The sequence below is a fragment of the Phoxinus phoxinus genome (assembly GCF_949152265.1).
Source record: "Phoxinus phoxinus genome assembly, chromosome: 5".
In the NCBI taxonomy this organism is placed as follows: domain Eukaryota; kingdom Metazoa; phylum Chordata; class Actinopteri; order Cypriniformes; family Leuciscidae; genus Phoxinus; species Phoxinus phoxinus.
The window spans coordinates 29,410,571-29,430,842 of NC_136880.1; the positions used below are offsets into that span (position 1 = coordinate 29,410,571).

At 37.9% G+C, this 20,272-nt stretch overlaps 3 protein-coding genes across 9 annotated transcripts; all 3 read left to right on the forward strand.

Moving 5' to 3' along the window:
• Positions 1 to 186: 186 nt before the first annotated feature.
• Positions 187 to 9,852, forward strand: LOC306999062 (thread biopolymer filament subunit gamma). 5 transcript variants are annotated; one of them, XM_079613486.1, is made up of 11 exons: positions 216 to 348; positions 3,653 to 4,309; positions 4,437 to 4,497; positions 4,578 to 4,673; positions 5,232 to 5,411; positions 5,500 to 5,625; positions 6,795 to 7,015; positions 7,695 to 7,732; positions 8,792 to 8,878; positions 9,039 to 9,071; positions 9,222 to 9,370. In XM_079613486.1, exons 1-11 carry the CDS (start codon positions 329 to 331, stop codon positions 9,263 to 9,265), a joined length of 1,563 nt encoding a protein of 520 aa, XP_079469612.1. In that variant the 5' UTR covers positions 216 to 328; the 3' UTR covers positions 9,266 to 9,370. The 5 variants fall into 5 exon arrangements, with proteins under 5 accessions (XP_079469614.1, XP_079469612.1, XP_079469611.1 ...); XM_079613488.1 differs by lacking the exon at positions 8,792 to 8,878 and having other exon boundaries at positions 187 to 348; positions 9,222 to 9,852; XM_079613485.1 differs by lacking the exon at positions 216 to 348 and having other exon boundaries at positions 3,542 to 4,309.
• Positions 9,853 to 11,796: 1,944 nt separating this feature from the next.
• LOC306999068 (uncharacterized protein) lies at positions 11,797 to 20,213 on the forward strand. 3 transcript variants are annotated; one of them, XM_079613501.1, is made up of 4 exons: positions 11,797 to 11,851; positions 17,756 to 17,825; positions 18,541 to 18,623; positions 19,053 to 20,192. In XM_079613501.1, exons 2-4 carry the CDS (start codon positions 17,799 to 17,801, stop codon positions 20,071 to 20,073), a joined length of 1,131 nt encoding a protein of 376 aa, XP_079469627.1. In that variant the 5' UTR covers positions 11,797 to 11,851; positions 17,756 to 17,798; the 3' UTR covers positions 20,074 to 20,192. The 3 variants fall into 3 exon arrangements, with proteins under 3 accessions (XP_079469627.1, XP_079469625.1, XP_079469626.1); XM_079613499.1 differs by lacking the exon at positions 11,797 to 11,851 and adding an exon at positions 17,104 to 17,362 and having other exon boundaries at positions 19,053 to 20,213; XM_079613500.1 differs by lacking the exon at positions 11,797 to 11,851 and adding an exon at positions 17,365 to 17,475 and having other exon boundaries at positions 19,053 to 20,213.
• ccr9a (chemokine (C-C motif) receptor 9a) lies at positions 12,765 to 15,162 on the forward strand. The gene is made up of 3 exons (XM_079613502.1): positions 12,765 to 12,902; positions 13,118 to 13,185; positions 13,443 to 15,162. Exons 2-3 carry the CDS (start codon positions 13,132 to 13,134, stop codon positions 14,493 to 14,495), a joined length of 1,107 nt encoding a protein of 368 aa, XP_079469628.1. The 5' UTR covers positions 12,765 to 12,902; positions 13,118 to 13,131; the 3' UTR covers positions 14,496 to 15,162.
• Positions 20,214 to 20,272: the final 59 nt, after the last annotated feature.

Genomic DNA, 20,272 nt, shown 5'->3' on the forward strand with positions numbered 1-20,272 from the left:
AACTGTCATCAAAACAGAAGTAAGAAGAACTTTTTTTCCCATGAGAAAGTGATAAGGTTTTACTAGCCTGTATCTTTTTTAATCACAGATACTGAATTTTTTATGGTCAATGCTGACCGATAATTCACTCAACTGATTCGTTCAAAACATTAATTTATTCAGGAACGGTGTTTTACTGAACGAGTCATTGAATCATTTATTAAATATCAACCGTTTCGTTCTTACAGAAACACTGATTTACTCAGTAATGTCAGGCGATGTGTTGCTATCAGTGCGGTGGTTTCTTTTAGAGACGTTTGCTGGCGGAGTAAAATAGACTAAGTAACTGATGATGACATTATCTAAAATGTAAGTTTCTCATTATTAAATTCTTTATTTAACTGTTGTATAACAATATCACACTCACAATCATGGCAACTGGTGCACACCAGGACGCTTTGCTGCAACAGTTAGCTGGAATTATCAATTTGTGTGATGTTGATGATTTGGCTATCTTTAACCTTGGCCTATAACTCTCACACGACAAGATATGCTGAAACTGATACTGTAGCCCAGAGAGAATCTGATTCATATCTATCTATCTGTCACGATACGATGGTAGGAGCGAGGACTCAAATCTAGGTTAGGGTTTCTTTTCTTTATTAAAAAAATCAAATAAAACAAACACAACAAAAACTACCCTGAGGGGGAAAAACAGAACTGAACAGACTGGACGCAGGGAAAACATTGAAGGGACGCACAAGTCAACGATTTGGCAACATACAAAGACATACCATGACCAACAATGACAATCCACATGACAGAAAACACAAGGAGAAGAAATTGGGAAGCAGCATGGCAGTGCTTTAACAAGGGAGAGCAGGCGAGAAAAACTAACTAATAAACAGATAACAAGATGGGTGGGGCTTGGCACATGACACATGGCACAGGGAAACAGGAAGCCATGTGCTTGCACCAAACAGACAAAATAACACACCTAAACAGAAGGGCACACAGTCGCACTCACAGCAAGACAAGACACAAGCAGTGTCAGAGCTCTGTCACCAAACCAAGAATAAACAGACCGAAGTGACAGAACCTTGACATCTGTCTGTCTGTCTGTCTGTCTGTCTGTCTGTCTGTCTGTCTGTCTGTCTGTCTGTCTGCCTGTCTGTCTGTCTGCCTGTCTGTCTGTCTGTCTGTCTGTCTGTCTGTCTGTCTGTCTGCCTGTCTGTCTGTCTGTCTGCCTGTCTGTCTGTCTGTCTGTCTGTCTGTCTGTCTGTCTGTCTGTCTGTCTGTCTGTCTGTCTGTCTGTCTGTCTGCCTGCCTGCCTGTCTGTCTGTCTGTCTGTCTGTCTGTCTGTCTGTCTGTCTGCCTGCCTGCCTGTCTGTCTGTCTGTCTGTCTGTCTGTCTGTCTGTCTGCCTGCCTGCCTGTCTGTCTGTCTGTCTGTCTGTCTTGCCATTTTGTGTGAAGACATTCATGTAAATTCAGGGGCTTTCAGGACCTATACTGTATGAAACTGAAAATTCATTTTAAAAGAAACACTGACATTTTAATATGTAACCCAGATTCAACTTTAGTTTCACAATTGTTTCTCAGAGCAAAGAGCTCTTAGAATATCTTGCTCAGAGGGGCCTTTTGAACCAATAAGATACACCACATAGGCTACATTTTGATGTACTTTTTGACTTCCAGCCAAAGTTCTTTTCTGCGTTATGAATACTGTTATGTAAATCAAGAAGGTTTAACCTAACATATAAGTTTGTCTCTTGCAATAAACCCCAAGTGACAGAATAATCAGTAATGGAATAAAACCTCTTCCTATTCTAAATAACCCTGGGAGAAGTGTATATTAGTGTACTTTAGACTGTTCTGGGATTTATAGAAACAAAGATAGTCACATTGTTTTCCACTGAACCACAGGCAATTCCTCTTCTGATCAGAACAACAGGGTGTGATTTCCCCTTCCCTTTCCTCATCATTTTTTTGTTGAAGGGATTTTACACATTACATTGATATTCATGTCTGATTCTGTGTCTGCATCCAAGGATCCTAATCTAGTATTGAATGATTTCATGTTCACATTTTTCACAATAATTGAGTTGTCTTTACAATAGCCTTTTTCTTCATATGATTATTAGATTCAATTTTAATTGCTCTATGACATGAATCACAGATGTGGCAGCTGAGTGTAATTATGCCATGGGCATGCCTTGAATTTGCCAAATGAGTGAAGGTATGCTTCACCTGCCATCAGAACAGGCACAAACCTATCAGTAGAGTCTGCCCTTGAGCATAGCATAGAGTTTCAAGACTAAGCAGATTCCACATTTTATTAATGTCACTGATACCAAGCACTGACCTTATGTAAGAGATCTGTGATAATAATTGCATAAAGGCTGGACCTTACAAAACTAACAGAAAAGTGCGTAGTGTATGATGTGCTCAGACTTTTTAACTTGAGACTATGATTCCATCCAGTCAGTGGATTAAACATGTTTGATATATTGAGCCAATTTTTTAACACATATTGTTTTAATTTTTCATGCAAGGTTCATGCTTCTGTGGGAGTTTGTTGTGTTCGGAACACAGTGAAAGTCTGGTAGTGTGTTGGTTTTAAAAAGAACCATTGACCGGTCTAAAGTAGCAATGTAATCTGAATAAATTCAATATAGGCCTACATATAAGCAGCATGTATATCACTAATATTTTCTGTTATAGTAAATTAGATGTTTTACCAGTGCCTGATTCTTTTTGGAGGGCTCTTAAAAGCATAAAATTGTATATTTGATTGTATATTTATTTTATCATTTTAATTTAATTATATTTAATGATTTTTCCCTGTCTGTTGCCTTTGACATCACAGCTCAGAATATTTGCTAATGAAGAGCATTTAAGACTATGTACTATTGTAGTATTTCGTACATATATATTCTTTTGTCTGAATTAGCTTTAATTTTATATATTTTCAGTTTTCATTTTAAATTAAGTTTAAGTTTGAGTAATTTTGTTATATGCTTTTGTCATTTTTATTATTTTTTAATATTTCTATTTATTTTAGTTTTAGTATACTTCAACTTAGGGTAAGATTTCAAATTCTGAAATCATTTGATGTGATTCATTTAAAATTTAAAATTCATTTAATTTTAAAAAAAATATATTATGTGATTAGTCTCATTCTTAGGCGATTGGTTTAAAAAATTCTACAGTTCCACAAGCAAAGACAGCAGATTATAAAAGTTTGCGAAACCTGTTTGGAAACAGTCATTGTGTTTGCATTTTAGTGATTCCCCAAAAGAGAATAAGGCCATTTCAAAATGTGGTTGGTGAGTTTTAAGGGTGATATTCATATTTTAGCTTTCACTGCAAATACAGCATTTAGATTTAAGTCCTGTCCCAGAAGGAAAATATGCCTGCAGGCTACAGGTGAGAATATTTTGAGGTTTAACAGACAACCGACGCCATACCTTGCCACTGAGACAAGTTACAGCTTATTCTTTCTCAATAGAGTGTCTCTTTTTGCACTGCCCTCCCTCCCTTAAGTGTATTTAAACAGCGAGCATTAGTCTCTCGCCCTGCCTGCACTCTCTGCTCCTTTCAGACTCTGATCCCTTAGCACTCATCCATATAGCTATTCACCATGGCTTTGTCTGTTTCCTTCGGCTCTTCCAGGATGTCTGGGGGATACGGAGGTCATGGGGGATACGGAGGTCTTGGGGGATACGGAGGTCTTGGTGCAAGTAGTGGAGGAAGATTGGGTCTAGGGCTAGGAGGTGGTGCTGGCTTAGGTGGAGCTCTTGGCCTGGGAGGAGGACTGGGCTTTGGAGCCGGTGGAGGTCTTGGCTTTGGTCTTGGCTTTGGGGGAGGTGCTGGAGGTGGTGCAGGATTGGCGCTGGGAGGTGGTGGCGGTGGTGGCGGTGGTGGTGCACTGTTTGCCAGTCCTGCATTCGCTATGGGTCGCGCCGTTGCTGCAGGAGGACTCGGTGCAGGCGCCGCACTCGCCTCCGGTCCAGCATCGGGCTCTGCCTTGGCCCCAACACTTTCCAGAGCAGCTGAGAAGCACACACTCTCTGGGCTCAATGACCGCTTTTCCACATACATGGCCAAAGTACGGGCGCTACAGCATGAGAACGCAGCTCTGGAGGCCAAGCTGTCCCAGCTGACTGGGGGGGCGGATGTGTCCCAAGAGTCATCCGTGACTGCCACGCTGGAGTTTGAGGCCCAGCTGAGCGAGTATCGCAGCACATTGGAAACTCTCACCATCGACACTGTCAAATTGGAGATTGAGCTGGACAATGTCCGTGGAACTGCCCATGAACTGAAGGCTAAGTGAGTGTTTCCTTTTTGCAATGGAATCGTTTTTTTTCTTCTTCTTAAAATGCTTATTGTTATTCAAACACTTGAAATATACAGCATATTGTCAATAAATAACATTGTTCTTTTTTGGGATTTTTAGGCTTGACTTTGAACAAGGAGTGAAGTTTCAGCTTGAGTCTGATATTGCTGCCATGAAAAAGGTGAGCGTAAAAATTATCTGTTATTGATTTCATTTGTTGTAGACAAAACTTTGACCACAAATGCCTGTCTCCCTTTTCAGGACATTGAATTGGTCTCTGACTTAAGAATCGATTTGGATGCCAAATTCTCCAGCCTGAAAAATGAACTGGACTTTGTCAGCAAAACACAAGAGGAGGTACATTTCTGTCACTTAAATTCTGAAATGCATACATGCAAGGAGTAATGAAGATAATGTGAAATTTTGCAAATACAAAAATAGCAAATATATTTGTTATTTTATTGTTTTCACTTATAAACTAATAAAATAATTATCACCTAATGATCACCAAGACTAAATTTATTTGATCAAAAATACAGTAAAAACACTATTATGGTGAAATGTTGTAACAATTTAAAATACTTTTTTTTTTTTTTTTGCATATTACTCCAGTCTTTAATGTCACATGATCCTTCAGAAATCATTCTAAAACGCTGATTTGTTGCTCAAGAACATTTCTTATTATTTTCAGTGTTGAAAACAGTGCTGCTTACTATTTTTGTGTGGAAACCATGATAAAAAATTTTTAGGATCTTTTAATGAATAGAAAGTTTGAAAGAACAGCATTTTTTAAATGTTTTGTAAAAATGTAAGAAACTGGGATTTTTTATTAATTTAATGCATCCTAGCTATATACAAGTTTGTATTTCTTTCTTTTTATTAATTTATCTCTGTGTGTTATGTCTATCACTTTAGGAATTGTCATCTTTGCAATCTAAACTGGGCACAACAACAATGGACACTTCAGTCTCAATGATTGAAGTAGACACCGTGAAGTCATTTGACATCTCTGTAGCACTCAACAAGATGCGAATGGAATATGATAAATCTGTGCAGCAACACAGAGAGGAGGCTGAGGCTTATTACAAACTCAAGGTCTGCACACAAGAAGTGCTCACATTGTCTGGATGTTTCGATAATTTGGGCATTCCAACTAATAGCTCTTATACTCTTATGAATCTAGATGGATGAGATGCAGACGACCAATGCCAAAAACACAGAAGCCGTGTCATCGACCAAAGTGGAAATCACAGTAGCCAGGAAAGAGCTGCAGACACTGAATTTAGAGCTGCAAGGGCTTGTGGCCTCGGTAAGTGTGTGACTTTTTAAAGGATGTGTAATGTTGGCCAAATCAAGGCACTTTTGACAGCAATGAAATTAAATGCAATTTAATCAACTTAAGCACGAGGAAGGTATTTTTTTTTAGAGCTGTTCAGGTGGTAGGTGCTCAACAGTGGCAGGTCCCTTGAGAAACAATGTTCGTCAGCAGTGTGAAATGCTTCAGCGCAGGTTCTCAGCATATTATAAACATCTCTTGAATAAATCACAGCTGTCTGAGACAGGAAACAGATCACATAGGAAGTGGTTTATTGATCTCAGCCGTTTCGAATTGGCAGCAAAAGCCCCAATGCCACAAGTGGAGTTGCACTGCTGCAAAAAGTGGCAGTTTCCCAAACAACTCAGACGCTTCAAGAGTTTTATGACATCATTTACAATAAATTTGATGTCTGAGAACATGAGATATCATAGTGCTGAAAAATTAGGTGTTTTTGGTTTACCGTATGGTACAGTTGGACAATTATTCTATGAAAAGACAATTAAACCACTTTATAAAAAAAAGGTAACACTTTAGTTTTGTGTCCAATTTTCACTATTGACTAGTTGCTTATTAGCATGCATATTAGGATATTGGCTGTTTATAAGTACTTATAAAGCATATCTTATTCTGTATGACCTATTCTACATCCCTTAATCCTACCCAATACCTAAACTTAACAACTACCTTATTAACAGTTAATAGTGAGAATTGGATCCTAATCTTGGATCCTAAGCCCTAATCTTGGATCCTAAGCCCCCCCCCCCCCCCCCCCCCCCTTACACCAAGGGCGATAACTATTATGATAACAAATGAAAGTTTTAATAATGCTATGAAAATAGTGGAGTCCACACATAATTATATCAATAACAACACAGAGTAAAGATATCATTGGAATCACTTTCAGAGCATTTTTTCCCCAGCTGATCCATTCCAGCTAAAATCCATTGACAGCCAATTAGAATCTATCCTGCTTTAAAGAGCTTGAGCATTTAAAGTGACAGACAACAAAACTGCAGCAGGCACATATAATAAACAAAATGTTATCATCCGTTGTGGACGCTTATAGTTATCATTCTTGTGAATAGGCCTTCAGTCTTTGAAACAACATATCATGACACCCATCTATGAAGAAGAACATTTGTTTGTGTTTATCTTTTCAGAACATGTCTCTGGAGCAGAGTTTAGCAGAAGCCCAGTCTCAGTCTAGTGTGGGTGTTGCTGAGTATCAGGCACAGATTGCTAGCCTCACATCAGCCATAGAGTTGGCTAAAACAGACCTTCACAAACAGATCCTGGCCTACCAAGAGCTGCTGGACATCAAACTCGCCCTGGATGTTGAGATCTCCACCTACAGAAAGCTACTAGAAGGAGACGACTTCAAGTAAATATCGTCATAATCATATGGCTAGTTGACATATAACATGGTCATGACATCAGTGTGGCCGGTTGCATAACTAATCTTAGACTAGTCTTAAAAGTTAGTAACCTAATTTTTTTCTTCCAAGATTGGTCCCAACTTTTTGAAGTTACATAAAAATGTAGTTTGGTCTAATCTGAATCTGAGTGATTACCTCTTGTATAACTGCTAGTTGGTCAAACTAGTTATTAACTGACACAGTCTTAAAGGAACACTCCATTTTTTTTGGGAAATAGGCTCATTTTCCAACTCCCCTAAAGTTAAACAGTTGAGTTTTACCGTTTTCGAATCCATTCAGCCGATCTCCGGGTCTTAACCTAAGAGGCCAAGTTTATGCAACTGGCCACAGGATCTTAGGTTAAAATTGACATATATGTGCAGATAAAGGAAAGTGTCTATTTTATGTCGAGTTTTTTCAACATACTCACTTTTGCCTTCACTAGTTTATTTTAATGTAATGGTCTGTGGTATGACGTTTTTGAAATACACATATTCTGTATAGTTGCTTGATTGGTATCATAAATAAATAGGAAGTGTTAGCATAACACAGGACAATTCTAGTATGTCAAGTCAACTACCTTTATAGAGATTGCATTTTATGCTACATTTTCTCTTTTTTTCATCCGTACTGTTTAACTTTCAGGATGCCTGATTTCTCCGAGTCATCCTACACTTTTTCAGGTGAGAGCTGCTTTTGTAGTTTCAATATCTTTGAATAAATGTAAACCAAATATTTATGTAAGTTTAACAAAACGCAAGGACCCACAGCCACAATGGTATCAGAAGCATTAGGGACAGTCATCAGGGAGTTTCCTGACTAAAGCTTCTGTGGTTTAAAGTGTTTGCTTGGTTACTGTTAACAAAACTGTTATTGTTATATGAGCAATATGCATTTTATGACTGCTGAAACCAACAGAATGTTCGTACACGTATGAGTTTGAATTTGATGATGAAGATGACACACAGAGATCTCCTTGCCATCTGAGATAAGAGAGAGATAGATTTCAAAGTTTCAAAATTCTGTCATCCTTTACACACCCTCATGTCATTCCAAACCCTGACGTTTTTTCTTTCTGTGTAATAGTAAAATTTCCGTTGGTATTCACTGGTAATCTTCCCCTTCAAAGAGCTGTTAACAGCATCGTTGCTTTAGTGAGAACCGGATCTGTCCGATTTGTGAGTGAATCATTTTAGACAGGTTTGTGAACTGGATCAAGTTGACGTAAAAGGATTATCAAAATAATAATTCATGATATCACGTCATATGGACGCAGTTTATGATTTTTATGTTTTTTAATTGCCATTTTGTATCTTGACAGCCCCAGTCCTCATTCACTTTCATTATATTTAAAGAGTGGTCAAGATATATATAAAAAAATCACTTAGGTGTTCCATGGAAAAAGGAAACTCTTATGACTTATGATTGGTGGAATTTTTATTTTTTGGTTAACTATCCCCACTACACAGCCCTACAGCTTCGCAAATTATCGTTGATGTCACAAAGCGGATATGGATGATCAGTCTGTTTTCACTTTTCATGCACATGATGAAGTGACACATGTTGTTGACGTATGGCTTTCACTAGTTCAGCAAATGGAATTATGAGGAAAACAGCGCATTCATCCATAACATATAGATAAAATGTAAATAGTTGTGATGATGGGCATTTTTATTGAAAAGAAAAGTCCAGGGGCATGGGGAGGGGGGGCGCTTTCTCATCTGCGCTTTTCCATCCTGTAGGGAGGGCTTTGCCTCACACCAGCACCCCCCAGGACTCCCCCCATAACCCTGCCCCAAAGGACATACAAACTAGATACATCCTGACAGGCAAGTTTTATTCTAACATGCAAAGGCAGTGTAGGACAGAAACTGCTTCAGGTTTATGAATGTTGACAAATACTTCAGCCAATTAATAGTGCTCATCCCTTGTCCCTTTCTTTATTACTGTGTGTGCCTTTATTCCATTGTCCCTTTTTTCTACCAACAGCTGGTCAAATAAAGGTCAAAGAAATTATTACAGGTATGTGCGCAATCATTTCCACTGTTTGTTTTTAAGTCAACTTATATTTGTGTTGTCCATGAGCTGCCCTTGCCTTCGCCCTGTGACTTTACTATTTTTACCAGTCATCAACAAGACCAGCATGTGACGTTCCTCATCTTTCTTACACAGAGACATCCATCATCTCTGATGCAGATGATACTGAATCCTCTTGAACTCTGGGAGGTCCTTCAGTCAATGCAGTCTTGATGAATGCAGACCCCTGGCCCAAAGTGTGGAGTCCCATTCGCTGTTTCTTCAATAAAGCTGCATTTATGATTAAATCTTTAGGTGTTTTGATTTTCTCAATATAATATGTCATTCTAAAGCATTCAGTAGTTTATTGCAAAAAAAATCTCATGAAAAAGTGTGTAATTGTATTTATTTGCACAGTTACTTGCTCAAAGTTAATGCCAGATTGACAACAAGTACGTACAAACTACATTTGTTCTTTGAATGAAAGAAGATCCCAATTAGGATGACAGTAACTTGAACAAGTAAATGTAGCTATATGAAATACAACAAAAGCACCTTAATTTACATAACTGAGTCAAATACATAGTACAGGGACTCGAATTGATTGGTAATGCTACATTTACTTGTTCAAGTTACTTTCATTGTGTTGTGTTTTAGGGATAAAGGAAATGTATTGTGCAATTCCGTGTACTTTTGGGTTGTGAGGCACAACTCACTGAAAGCAAACACCTGTGAAGAATCAATATGGAAAAATCCCTTATATTAACACAGTACATTGGGTATCACCAGAGAGAAGTCTGTCTTTTTTATTGGAAGGTCCAGTTATAACCTTTTGATTAAACATTACGAATTTGAAAAAAGAAACATATGCACGGATTAATGTTCTCAATAAGATCTATAGCACACATTTAGAAAATAGATTTGGTGATATTTTTCATGTCGATTTAATTGCTTTGAAATCAACGATACTCTTATCTTCTTTAGACACGATGATGCTATAAACTTCCCTCTCTCAGAAGGTTGTTGTTAGAAGATCTTATGTTGCTCTGAGTCTCTGACGAAAGATTGAGGAAGTCACGCTTTGTGAAATCACGCTCATGTCATTTGTTTTTCTCACTTTTTTTCTATTTGAATTTTTCACTTTACCACTGCGATACCACAGGGCTCATGACACTATTCAAAACATCATGTGACTGAGAACGGTATAATGGAAACATAGGTACTCAAACAAACAAACAAACCCAAATAGATGTACACCTCAACTCAGCCTTATACTTTAGAGCAGAGAGTTAACATAAAGAGTGAGAGACTAGAACTAAACAAGCATTGCAGCTACCGATTAGCATCTATCTAACAACCTGAAATCTTTCTAGCCTCATTGCGTAATAGTATTAATAAAATGCATTTTTTGGTTTCTGCAAAGTGAATTAATAAACCCTCCACACTCAGAGTAACAGTTTTGTGGGGGTGTATGCGATGCATTATCTGTGCTTTGTTCCTCTATATAACCTTGTGGTCTTAGCATGCCGTGCAAATGTTAACCGCAGAATGTTCTCAGTAGTACAAGGTACTAAATGACATTTGTCCTCATCTCTCAGTGCCACAACAGTTGCTATGTTATGCAGGTTTGTCATGCAAACTGACTTACTAGGAGGGCCAGCACCTAAATCAACTGACTTTCACGTCAGTTTGCACTGATTTAAAGCAAGACGTGCATTGCATCAGCTTTTTGCTATTTACACTTGCGACTGATCACTTTATAACAGCCCTCCGTTTAGTGAAATAACCTACAGATAAGGAATCTGTAAAAGTTAGCTCTCTTTTAGCAGTGTTAACATTGAAAGGGTTTTGGAGGCAGTCTAACATGAATCACATGCTCAACAGTTTTTTGTTTTTTTTAAACCACAGTTTGAGGAAGGCCTAAAACTCAGATTAAAAATGCATGTGTGTGTGTGCATGTGTTTTTTTGTTTGACCTGGTCACTGGAAACTGCAAAGAAAGAGGAACAGTTTATGGTTGGCTTGCGTAAATGGCCACTGGGAGGCCACTGGGTATATTTATAGACACACAGACCACAAACGCCTATCACTTATTGCTCTGTGATGTACACCTCTCTCTAATAAAAAGGAGTAAAAATGTTACCTTTAGGGGTACAACAGCTTGTAACTGGGGTGGTCCCCTTAAAATGACATCTTTGCACCTTTTTTTTTTACCCCTAACAGGTGCATATTATTAGGTGCTGGTACAAAGTTGTCCTTTTAATGGTATCTGCCCCAGTGACAAGCTGAAGGTATCATTTGTACACATTTTTTTCTGAGAGTGTTGTTTGCATTTTAAATGACTATATCCAACATTTTCGCGCAGAAATAGTTTATACCAACACAGAACATGTTTTTGATCTTGTCACTGTCAATCATGTCTGGAAACGAGCGATAAGAGTTTGTAAATTGAGCAATCAGTATTGCATTCAGCAATGGCGACAACAGATCCAAGATAACCCAAAACTTCTTGATTTTAGAAGCCGTCCAACAGCATGACCTAAAAACTATCTTGCAGATTTATGTTAAGCATCACGGTTGTTTGTTAACTTGCACTGTTATGTGAAATAAAATATTTAATATGTATATTTACTCCAAGGGAGAATGTGCCTGACGTGTGCAAAAGAGGAAATTTGTCTTTTAAAACAGGATATGGCATAATAGTGTATAAAAAAAAAAGTAATAAGTGTCTGGGGTGACAGTTTTAACAATAAACAGGATGTCTGGGGCACGAAGATTCACACTTTAGTAAGTACCTGCAATGATGGCGTGTACAAAAAATGCAAATTAAAAATAATTTATGATACAACTTTAAACGTTATCGATGCATAGCCATATCGATCATAAGTGTTGACGTATCATCTGTGTTGCGTATATTGTTGGTAAAGAAGTTGCTATGCTATTGCTCTAATTCATCAGCTAGCGAATGATAAGTGTTTTACTTGTGCTGATAAAAATCTGGATCCTGTCATGTCATGTCAATGTGACTGAACACAGTGACAAACAAACCTTAGAAAACAGTGAAAAAGGGAAGATGATACAGTTCCAGGTGCTTCCTTGTTTTCTTTATTTATTTCATGGCAATCATGACAATACCAGTGTTACTCAAGTGAGTTGAAAACAAGAGTTCAGTGTAGGCAAAATCCCCCTAAAAAATTTAAATGAATCAAGATTTATAATAATAGAAATGATTGATCCGAAGTGTCAACATTCTTTCCTGGATGTTCAGTATACATATGGCATGCATATAAGGGAAGGCATTCACTCTTCATTTACAGTCAGAAAAGTTGGTTAAGGTGTTGGTAGAGGTGCCATTTATCTTTTTTTGTTGTTGAGTAGACTGTAAAACACATTTTAGTCCTTTGCATGCAATTGTGTTGCACCACAGATAAAACTGCAAGATGGAGTAGTGATATTGGGGAGCATTTTCACACACTGTGAAATAAAAGTGCAGCCAATCTATAGCTCAGTAATTATGTTTTTTGAGGCATGTCCAAAAATGATAAAATAAAAACAAAACAGTTTTCTCTTTAATGTTGCACTATGCAAAACATGGGCTCATAAATAAAAATTTCAGACGTGGCTGTTGTGTTTGGAGGTGGGAAAAAAAAGTGTGAAAAAGTTCATGCTTCTTGTGCGTGCGTCACTGTGGTTAAACCTCAGACCTTAAAAGCTTCTGCAAAACAGACGTTTGCCAGACGGCGCCAAAAACAACGTGAAAGTGATCATAGTGATCGGGAAGGCAACAGACAGCAGCTCATCTCTATTACTAGTCCACTTTTTTCTCCAAGATAGTAAAGTAAGTACCTATACATCAATAGAGCTAATGCTTAGTTTCATAAACAGACCAAATTCAAAAGACTGATTAATAAGGATATGCACTCTATTTTTGGTTGTGGATATTTGTGAATATTATGTTTAGTGTACTTAAGTGAAAAATAAGTGAATCTTTGTTAATGAGTCAAATATTTTATATTTAATTTTTAAAAAATCTTTTTTTTAAACTTATTTAAGAACAGAGATCAACGATGAACATAACCGAGCTTGTGACGGCATTCATGGAGAATGTGACGTCAGAATATGTAAGTAATATCTGAATATTTACATTAAGTGCATGCTGACAACTCTATGTCTCATTATGTCACTTTTATTTGTTTAGCACTATTAAAACAACACATGTTGACCAATGTGCTTCACATCATCTCAGTAAAATAGACAAAAAATTTTGACTGATGTTTGTCTGCAACTTTAACATCAACAAAGTGTTGTTTAAATGCACATAATCGGGGGTTAATAAACTAAAATCTAAGTAAGACATATGCTTTGCTATATTTCACAGGATAATGAGGAATCTTCCACAACTATGGGTGATTATGAGGACGAGTCAGTGTGTGACAGATCGGCAGTGCGACAGTTTCGAAGCTACTATGAACCTACTTTCTATTGGATAATTGTCATTCTGGGAGCCATTGGCAACTTTCTGGTGGTCTGGATATACACACACTTCTCAAACCGCTTGAAGGCGATGACGGACGTTTATCTCCTCAATCTGGCTCTGGCAGATATGTTCTTCCTCTGCACTCTGCCCTTCTGGGCCGCCGATTCCATCTACGGCTGGGCCTTTGGTTTGGCTCTCTGCAAAATCGTCTCTGCCATTTACAAAATCAACTTCTTCAGCAGCATGTTTCTACTTACCTGCATCAGCGTCGACCGCTACATTGTGATTGTCCAGACTACCAAGGCGCAAAACTCTAAGAGGGTTCGTCTCTTGTACAGCAAGCTCATTTGTGTGTTAGTCTGGATCCTGGCGGCTTTGTTGTCCATTCCAGAGTTTCTCTTTGCCCGTACGAAAGAAGATGACGAGGGCAATCACTTTTGCACCATGGTCTACTGGAACAATGAAAACAACCGTACTAAAATAATGGTCCTGGTTCTCCAGATCTGCATGGGCTTCTGCATCCCTCTCATAGTGATGATCTTCTGCTACACCAACATCATCCGCACCTTGCTCAAAACGAGAAACTTCCAGAAGCACAAGGCCCTGCGGGTCATCATGGCAGTTGTGGCGGTGTTTGTTATCTCTCAGCTCCCGTACAATGGCATGTTGGTCTTCGAAGCCACTCAGGCAGCCAATACGACAATTACAAACTGTGATAAGGTCCAGCACTTTGACATTGCCGGCCAAGTTCTGAAGAGCTTCGCCTACATGCACAGCTGCCTAAACCCGTTCCTTTACGCCTTCGTTGGAGTGCGTTTCCGAAAAGATGTGATTCGAATTTTCCAAAACCTTGGCTGTTGTCCAACCCTGAAAAAATCCAAGGTGTTGTTGGGAAGCCATCCCCGCCCATCTGTTATGTCGGACACAGACACCACCAATGCGCTGTCATTGTGAACAGGGTCAGATCACTGTCAGCGAGGCTTGCTTAGCAAAAGCTTGTTTTGCAGCAGGTGCTTGTCATCTGAGTTTCAAAACAGAAGTTCGAGGTTCCATAAGAGCTCTTTGCATGCTTGAAAACATGCTGTCTGTCGGAGGGCTGAAGTAACCTGCTCACCACAGTGAGATGGCTGCAACTTTGAATATTGCATAACAAGAGTTCTCTCTGTTTGACTGGGCCATTAATATGAAAGTCGAATCCTGATCAAATAATTGTGTACTGTATGAACAGTATAAACAGTGTTGCGGCAGGCACTGATTTGCCCATTTAACTGTTACAATATTTCTATCTATTGTTCAGCATTAATTTTTTCAATTTATCAAATGTTGAATAACAACATTATTTGTCATGTATGAGCACTGGATTTCTTCTAAGTGGTTTTTTTTCTACATTTTTTTTAATGAATGTTATTTTATGATGCTATTTTTTTTTTTTAATTGCTGCAAAAGTATAACTGTGAAAGTTTTATTCATGATTTAAAGCCAGTTGTGGTCAGTCAGGGTTTTGTATCTGTATTGTTTTCGTTTCACACCAAACATAATGTGTATAAATATTTGCTGCTCATTTTGTAAAATTTCAAACAGTGTATTAAATACAAAATGTCAATAAAACCTGATATACAGACTTTTTAATTGTAGTCCCTTTCTCTTATACAAACACATATGCATAAACACATTTTCTCAATCATACACTGATTCTCCATCATACACTGAATTATTTTATTTTTTTTAACTTTTGGGCCAGAACAGCTTATCACTGTGGCAGTTTCCACAAAATGCACATTTTGTGCAAATAAGGTACTAAAATGTAACTTTGAGGATACTGCTTCAGTGACAAGGCCAACAATGTTTGCACGCAAGCGTACTTAAGTTCTATTAATATAGGCATTAGAGAAGCAAAGATGTTTTTAATTGTGATACTTGAATCTGGCCACAAGTGCGTACTGTGGCACATACCGTTGGGACTGTGACGTACACTATCTGTCTGGTTTACTCAATGTGGTCTTGTGGGAAGACAGATACACTCACTAGAAACACACGCACGCACGCACGCACGCACGCACGCACACACACACACACACACACACACACGTGCACCCCCCCCCCCCCCCAGCGTTTCAAAAAACAACACACAATGTGCTCAAAAAGTACCTTGAATTCAACAGACCTACAGGATGGGGCACAGGAAATCACATAAATTTCCACATAGGCCTATCTGCTTATTAAAATGAAATCTGATTCAAAATGTGTTCTTCTGTAACTTTCACAGTTTAAAAAATCTTTAAAAAAAACAAAAAAAAAATTCTCTACCATGTCTACTAATTTAAAAAACAAACAAAAAACACTGTTGAATAAAATATAGGCTATAGTCATATGAAGTGTATGCTTTTTTATTGTGGTTAAAAAAGAAAACATTGTAGTACATGCTCAAGATCAAAATGTTTCTCTGCTCTTAAATATATTAGTGAAGTGCAGACAGGGTCAAATAACCACACAGCACAAGCACACCCCTGTCTCTGCTACGACAGGAAGTGGCAGACAAGCCAGCCAACGTATGTTCTTTCCAAAGTGACACGTGACAGGCGCTGGCTATCAATCAACAATAAATCTGAGGTTAAATATATAATTAAAAAATATATATTAAAACACATAATAATAAAAACTATAAACACTATATGCACATTGTGGCGTAGCCTGTTTAAATTCTATTATTGTTTATTTAAATATTTTGATCAGATTATCGTTTGTTTTTGTCTACTCCTAGTGGACATGGTCATTTTTTTCCATCTTGGAACAGATGTTCAAAATTAAAGTTAAAAAGGGCAATCTACATCCTGCCTTGTCGTCTTGAGTTTATGGGTTTCTGGCAGCAGCGTTTAGGATTAGCATAATGATAAAGCAAATACTAAATAAGTGGACTATTAAAGCCACAAAAAAGTGGATTTAATAAACTGTTTGTCTTTAAATGCATTATTCATAGCATTCGTTGTTCCTGCTAAAAGTAAACAGCAGGCTTATATGAAACTTTAATGGTGGTTTACGGGGGAAGAGATGGTCATTGCTGCAAAATATAAGATGGTGCTGGAAAGCAAAAGAGTAAAAAAATAAAAATAAAATAAAAATCCCAAAGAGCCAGAAACAATTAGGCCTAGGCTATGGTATCGTTAGCGTTTCAGACAGGTCGTGTGTGGGTGAAATATCGTCCTCAATGAGATGATTTTTGGAATACAAAGTAACGCCAGTGACGCTGAAAGAGCTTACCGTATCTGAGAGAAATGTTGCAGCGCATTCATCTGCCAGCCAGTCTCATCAGTTTAAGTGAAACTTCCAATTACAACGTATCTCTGAAAAGCCCTGAATGTGCTCTTTACTTTATAACTGTGACTGTCAGAGGCTGCCAGAGAAATTCACTAAAATATAATGTCCACTATGAGGACAATAAGAGTCCCAGGAGGATATGAAAAAAATAAAGTTACATAGGCCTAGATGTAAATGAGGAAACAATCTCAATCTAATATGCAAATAGAAGAAGACATAAAAACCAATCACATTTCAGTATGCAAATGTTGGCGTGACATCATGATTTACGTGCCAAGCTCTCCGAAAGTATCATGGGGCACCTTTCTGGTTTATTGAAAACCGTACAGAAATTATCTTCAAATCCAAAGTTTTAATTGTATCTTCGTGGAGCATAACTGACTAGCTATAGAGGACTATCTTTACTTGTCCAGTGAATTTGGCTTAGGCTATGTATCATATTTTAGTGTAACCGGCGGGTCCAGAGCAGGTTTCGGGAAGATAGATCACATCACCACTTGGAGGAGGTGAGTGCACGTCTACGATACACTTTTCATAGATGCACACTGCAGACTTGAAGGGATGTTTTATCTGGTCAACTGGTCTTATCTGTGCCTCTTTGTCGGAAGACTAAGATAAGGTAAGGAGTTATTCTTATATTGGACCCAAAAGAAACAAAACCTTTGTGGAGCCTTTATCGTATTATAGTCATCAATTGGAGTGTTGTAAATGTCTTGTTTTAAACTTAGAAACTTCACTACCAATAAAAAGTTTAAATTATTAATATGCAAATATCTCTGCAAGGTGAATATTTTCATATTACATATTACTATGGTGTCCAGACTCCAGAGAGGTAACTTTAGATGACATATCCTTTTTCTATTGACACTATATATTGTCTGAATATTCTGTGTTCACAGGACGTCTACATTACTGTTAGTACATCAACTGGAAAGGCTGCACATGTCTGTGGTAGTGAACACACAACAGGTATCATGATAGTGTTTCTGCTGCTTATGAAGTTACACGAGCTGCCAGTGTAACTTGAGTATTATTCTGTTTATATAATTATTATTTAGTTTTTAAATTATGCCTGTACAGTGGCTCTAAAATGTATTTAAAATATTTGGACACTTAAAAATGGCTGAATGTCATTACATTAAATGACAAGGTAGCAAACCAAGTGGCATTTATTTTAACAAAAATAAATAAACAAAATAATAATAATAAATAAAAGCACACATTTCAAGAATATTTTGCAAAAAATGCATTTGTTTCATTTTAAATTATGAAACAATAGAAATATTTTTCAAAATGAATAACAAAAAATGTCTGGTCACTTTATGGTTAAGTTTTAGTGGAAGATGTGGATAGTTAATGTGGTTTGCCATCCATTAAAATTTACCTTGAGACCAACTGGTTAAAAATGCTTAATAAAAAAATTATTTTTAAAGTTTTGTGACATTCAGTAAAAATTATATTTGTATGTAACTTTTGGCCCTCTGGATATGGTGTATCAGGGTAGGACAAAAGCATGTTTTGGATAAAAGCATTGAATGTGTATTATTGACTATTTGAATACAGTTAATTTTAAACAAAACATTTACATACTGTACCGTTTTAAAAGCTTTAACTTGACTGACTGCTTCATTTCCACTTTAAACCATTGTATATTTCAATAAAAATCACAAATTTTATTTTGCAGGTATCTTTAGCAGCCTGCATTTCTAATGCCTGTATGGCACAGGAACCAACCACCCGTTGCAGCCAAACAAAATCATCCCAGGTGTAAGTAGACACTGACTTCTTACTGGCCCATATTGCCAGCCAGATGTACTCATCTGAGTGTTTTGGCAAATCAATCGATTTAGTAATTAGTATTGTCCCTGGCAGTGGCAGTATTATATGCTACAGATTCTCTATTACCTACAGATATGTTTAACACTTTGCGTTTAAAATCTAGGTCTAAGTAAAATGAATATATTAGAAATGTAGATCAGGACTTGGCACATAGGCTTGATGTGTTTGCCAGGAATCTTAACCTTTTGTTGAACTGAATGTTGCTTTGTTTCATGCTGCAACACTAGACTTCTCACATTTTGCCAACCTGGAACTGATACTCCATGCGACAATGCTTGGATATCAATTGAAGAGGTTAAATTGCATCTAGAGAAATATTTATTTTAAAATTGCTTTTGTACAAATTATTTTCTTCAGCTTGAGGCAACATAATAAAACCCAGTTAAGGATGCTGTCACATAGATGGCAGAGGCTTGGTCTTCAGCCTCCAATCCTCTGGGACACACAAGAATACATTTCTGAACATAACCCTGAGGTAGAAACCAGACCAGCGCTGGAAATTCACCCCATACAGGTCAGCTGCATTGTTTCTTCCAGGGACGAAGGACCAGATGAGATCAAGGCAATCAACGATTCCCTCTGTATGAGTTGCAGTAATGAACCTCATGAAGCAAATGCATCAAAACAGCCCTCCAGCCAGGTGTCTGTTGAGTCTGAAAACAGTGACCTCTCTGATCAAGAGAAAGACAATATCCCTGCTGTACTAAAATGGGAAACTCCAGTAGAATTGGACCTAAGGCCGGACTCATTTGATAGAGATCTAGAATCTACAGAGACTGGAGAGCAAGTGTATCCTGAGGTACTCCCATTTCCACTCAAAGATCTCGACTTTAGTCAGTTGCTATCCAGAGCGGATGATTTGGAGAGCCAGCACAACGTTTGTTTAACCGACCCTTGTCTTGCAGCAATGGCGGCACGCATGATAAAGATGGAGAAACTTCAGACTGCGACTATACAGAAAGAACAAGGAAAGGCAGTCAGATCTCGTCCAGCAACTGCTTTGGTACGAAGCGACAATCGTCTGAGACAGGTGGAAAGCCCTTGCTCTCAGGCAGAACACTTGAGGACAAAAGGCAGTAGTTCAATTTTAAAAGAAGTAACAAAACTCACACTTTCTTCAAGCTCTCATTTAAAATCAATGCATCGTAATCGTCCCTCGCCAAATGCTGGGAAGGTGTGGATTAGATTTCAGCAACCACCGGCTTTACCCAAGAAGCCACACTCTGGTGCGGTCAAATTAAAAAAGACTGAAGCCCTTGTTCATGATCGTAATGTTCATTCGAGTATGTCACCAAAATGCAATAGTCCAAATGGCTTCAAGAGATGCAAACCCACAAAGAAAGGCATGCCAAAGCCTCAGAAGACTTCCTCTGAATAGTGTTCCTGTTAAAGCTCCTTGTAGGAAGACATGATATAATCATCTTGAAAGGGTTTTAAGCTTGAAGATTGACAGTGTGTTATTAACTGTGCATGTCACTGTATTTAATGTTCCAAATTCAATACAAGTTAAGCTCCATCAACAACATTTGTGGCATGCTGTCAGTTACCACAGAAAAATAACCTTGAATTTTCCGTAA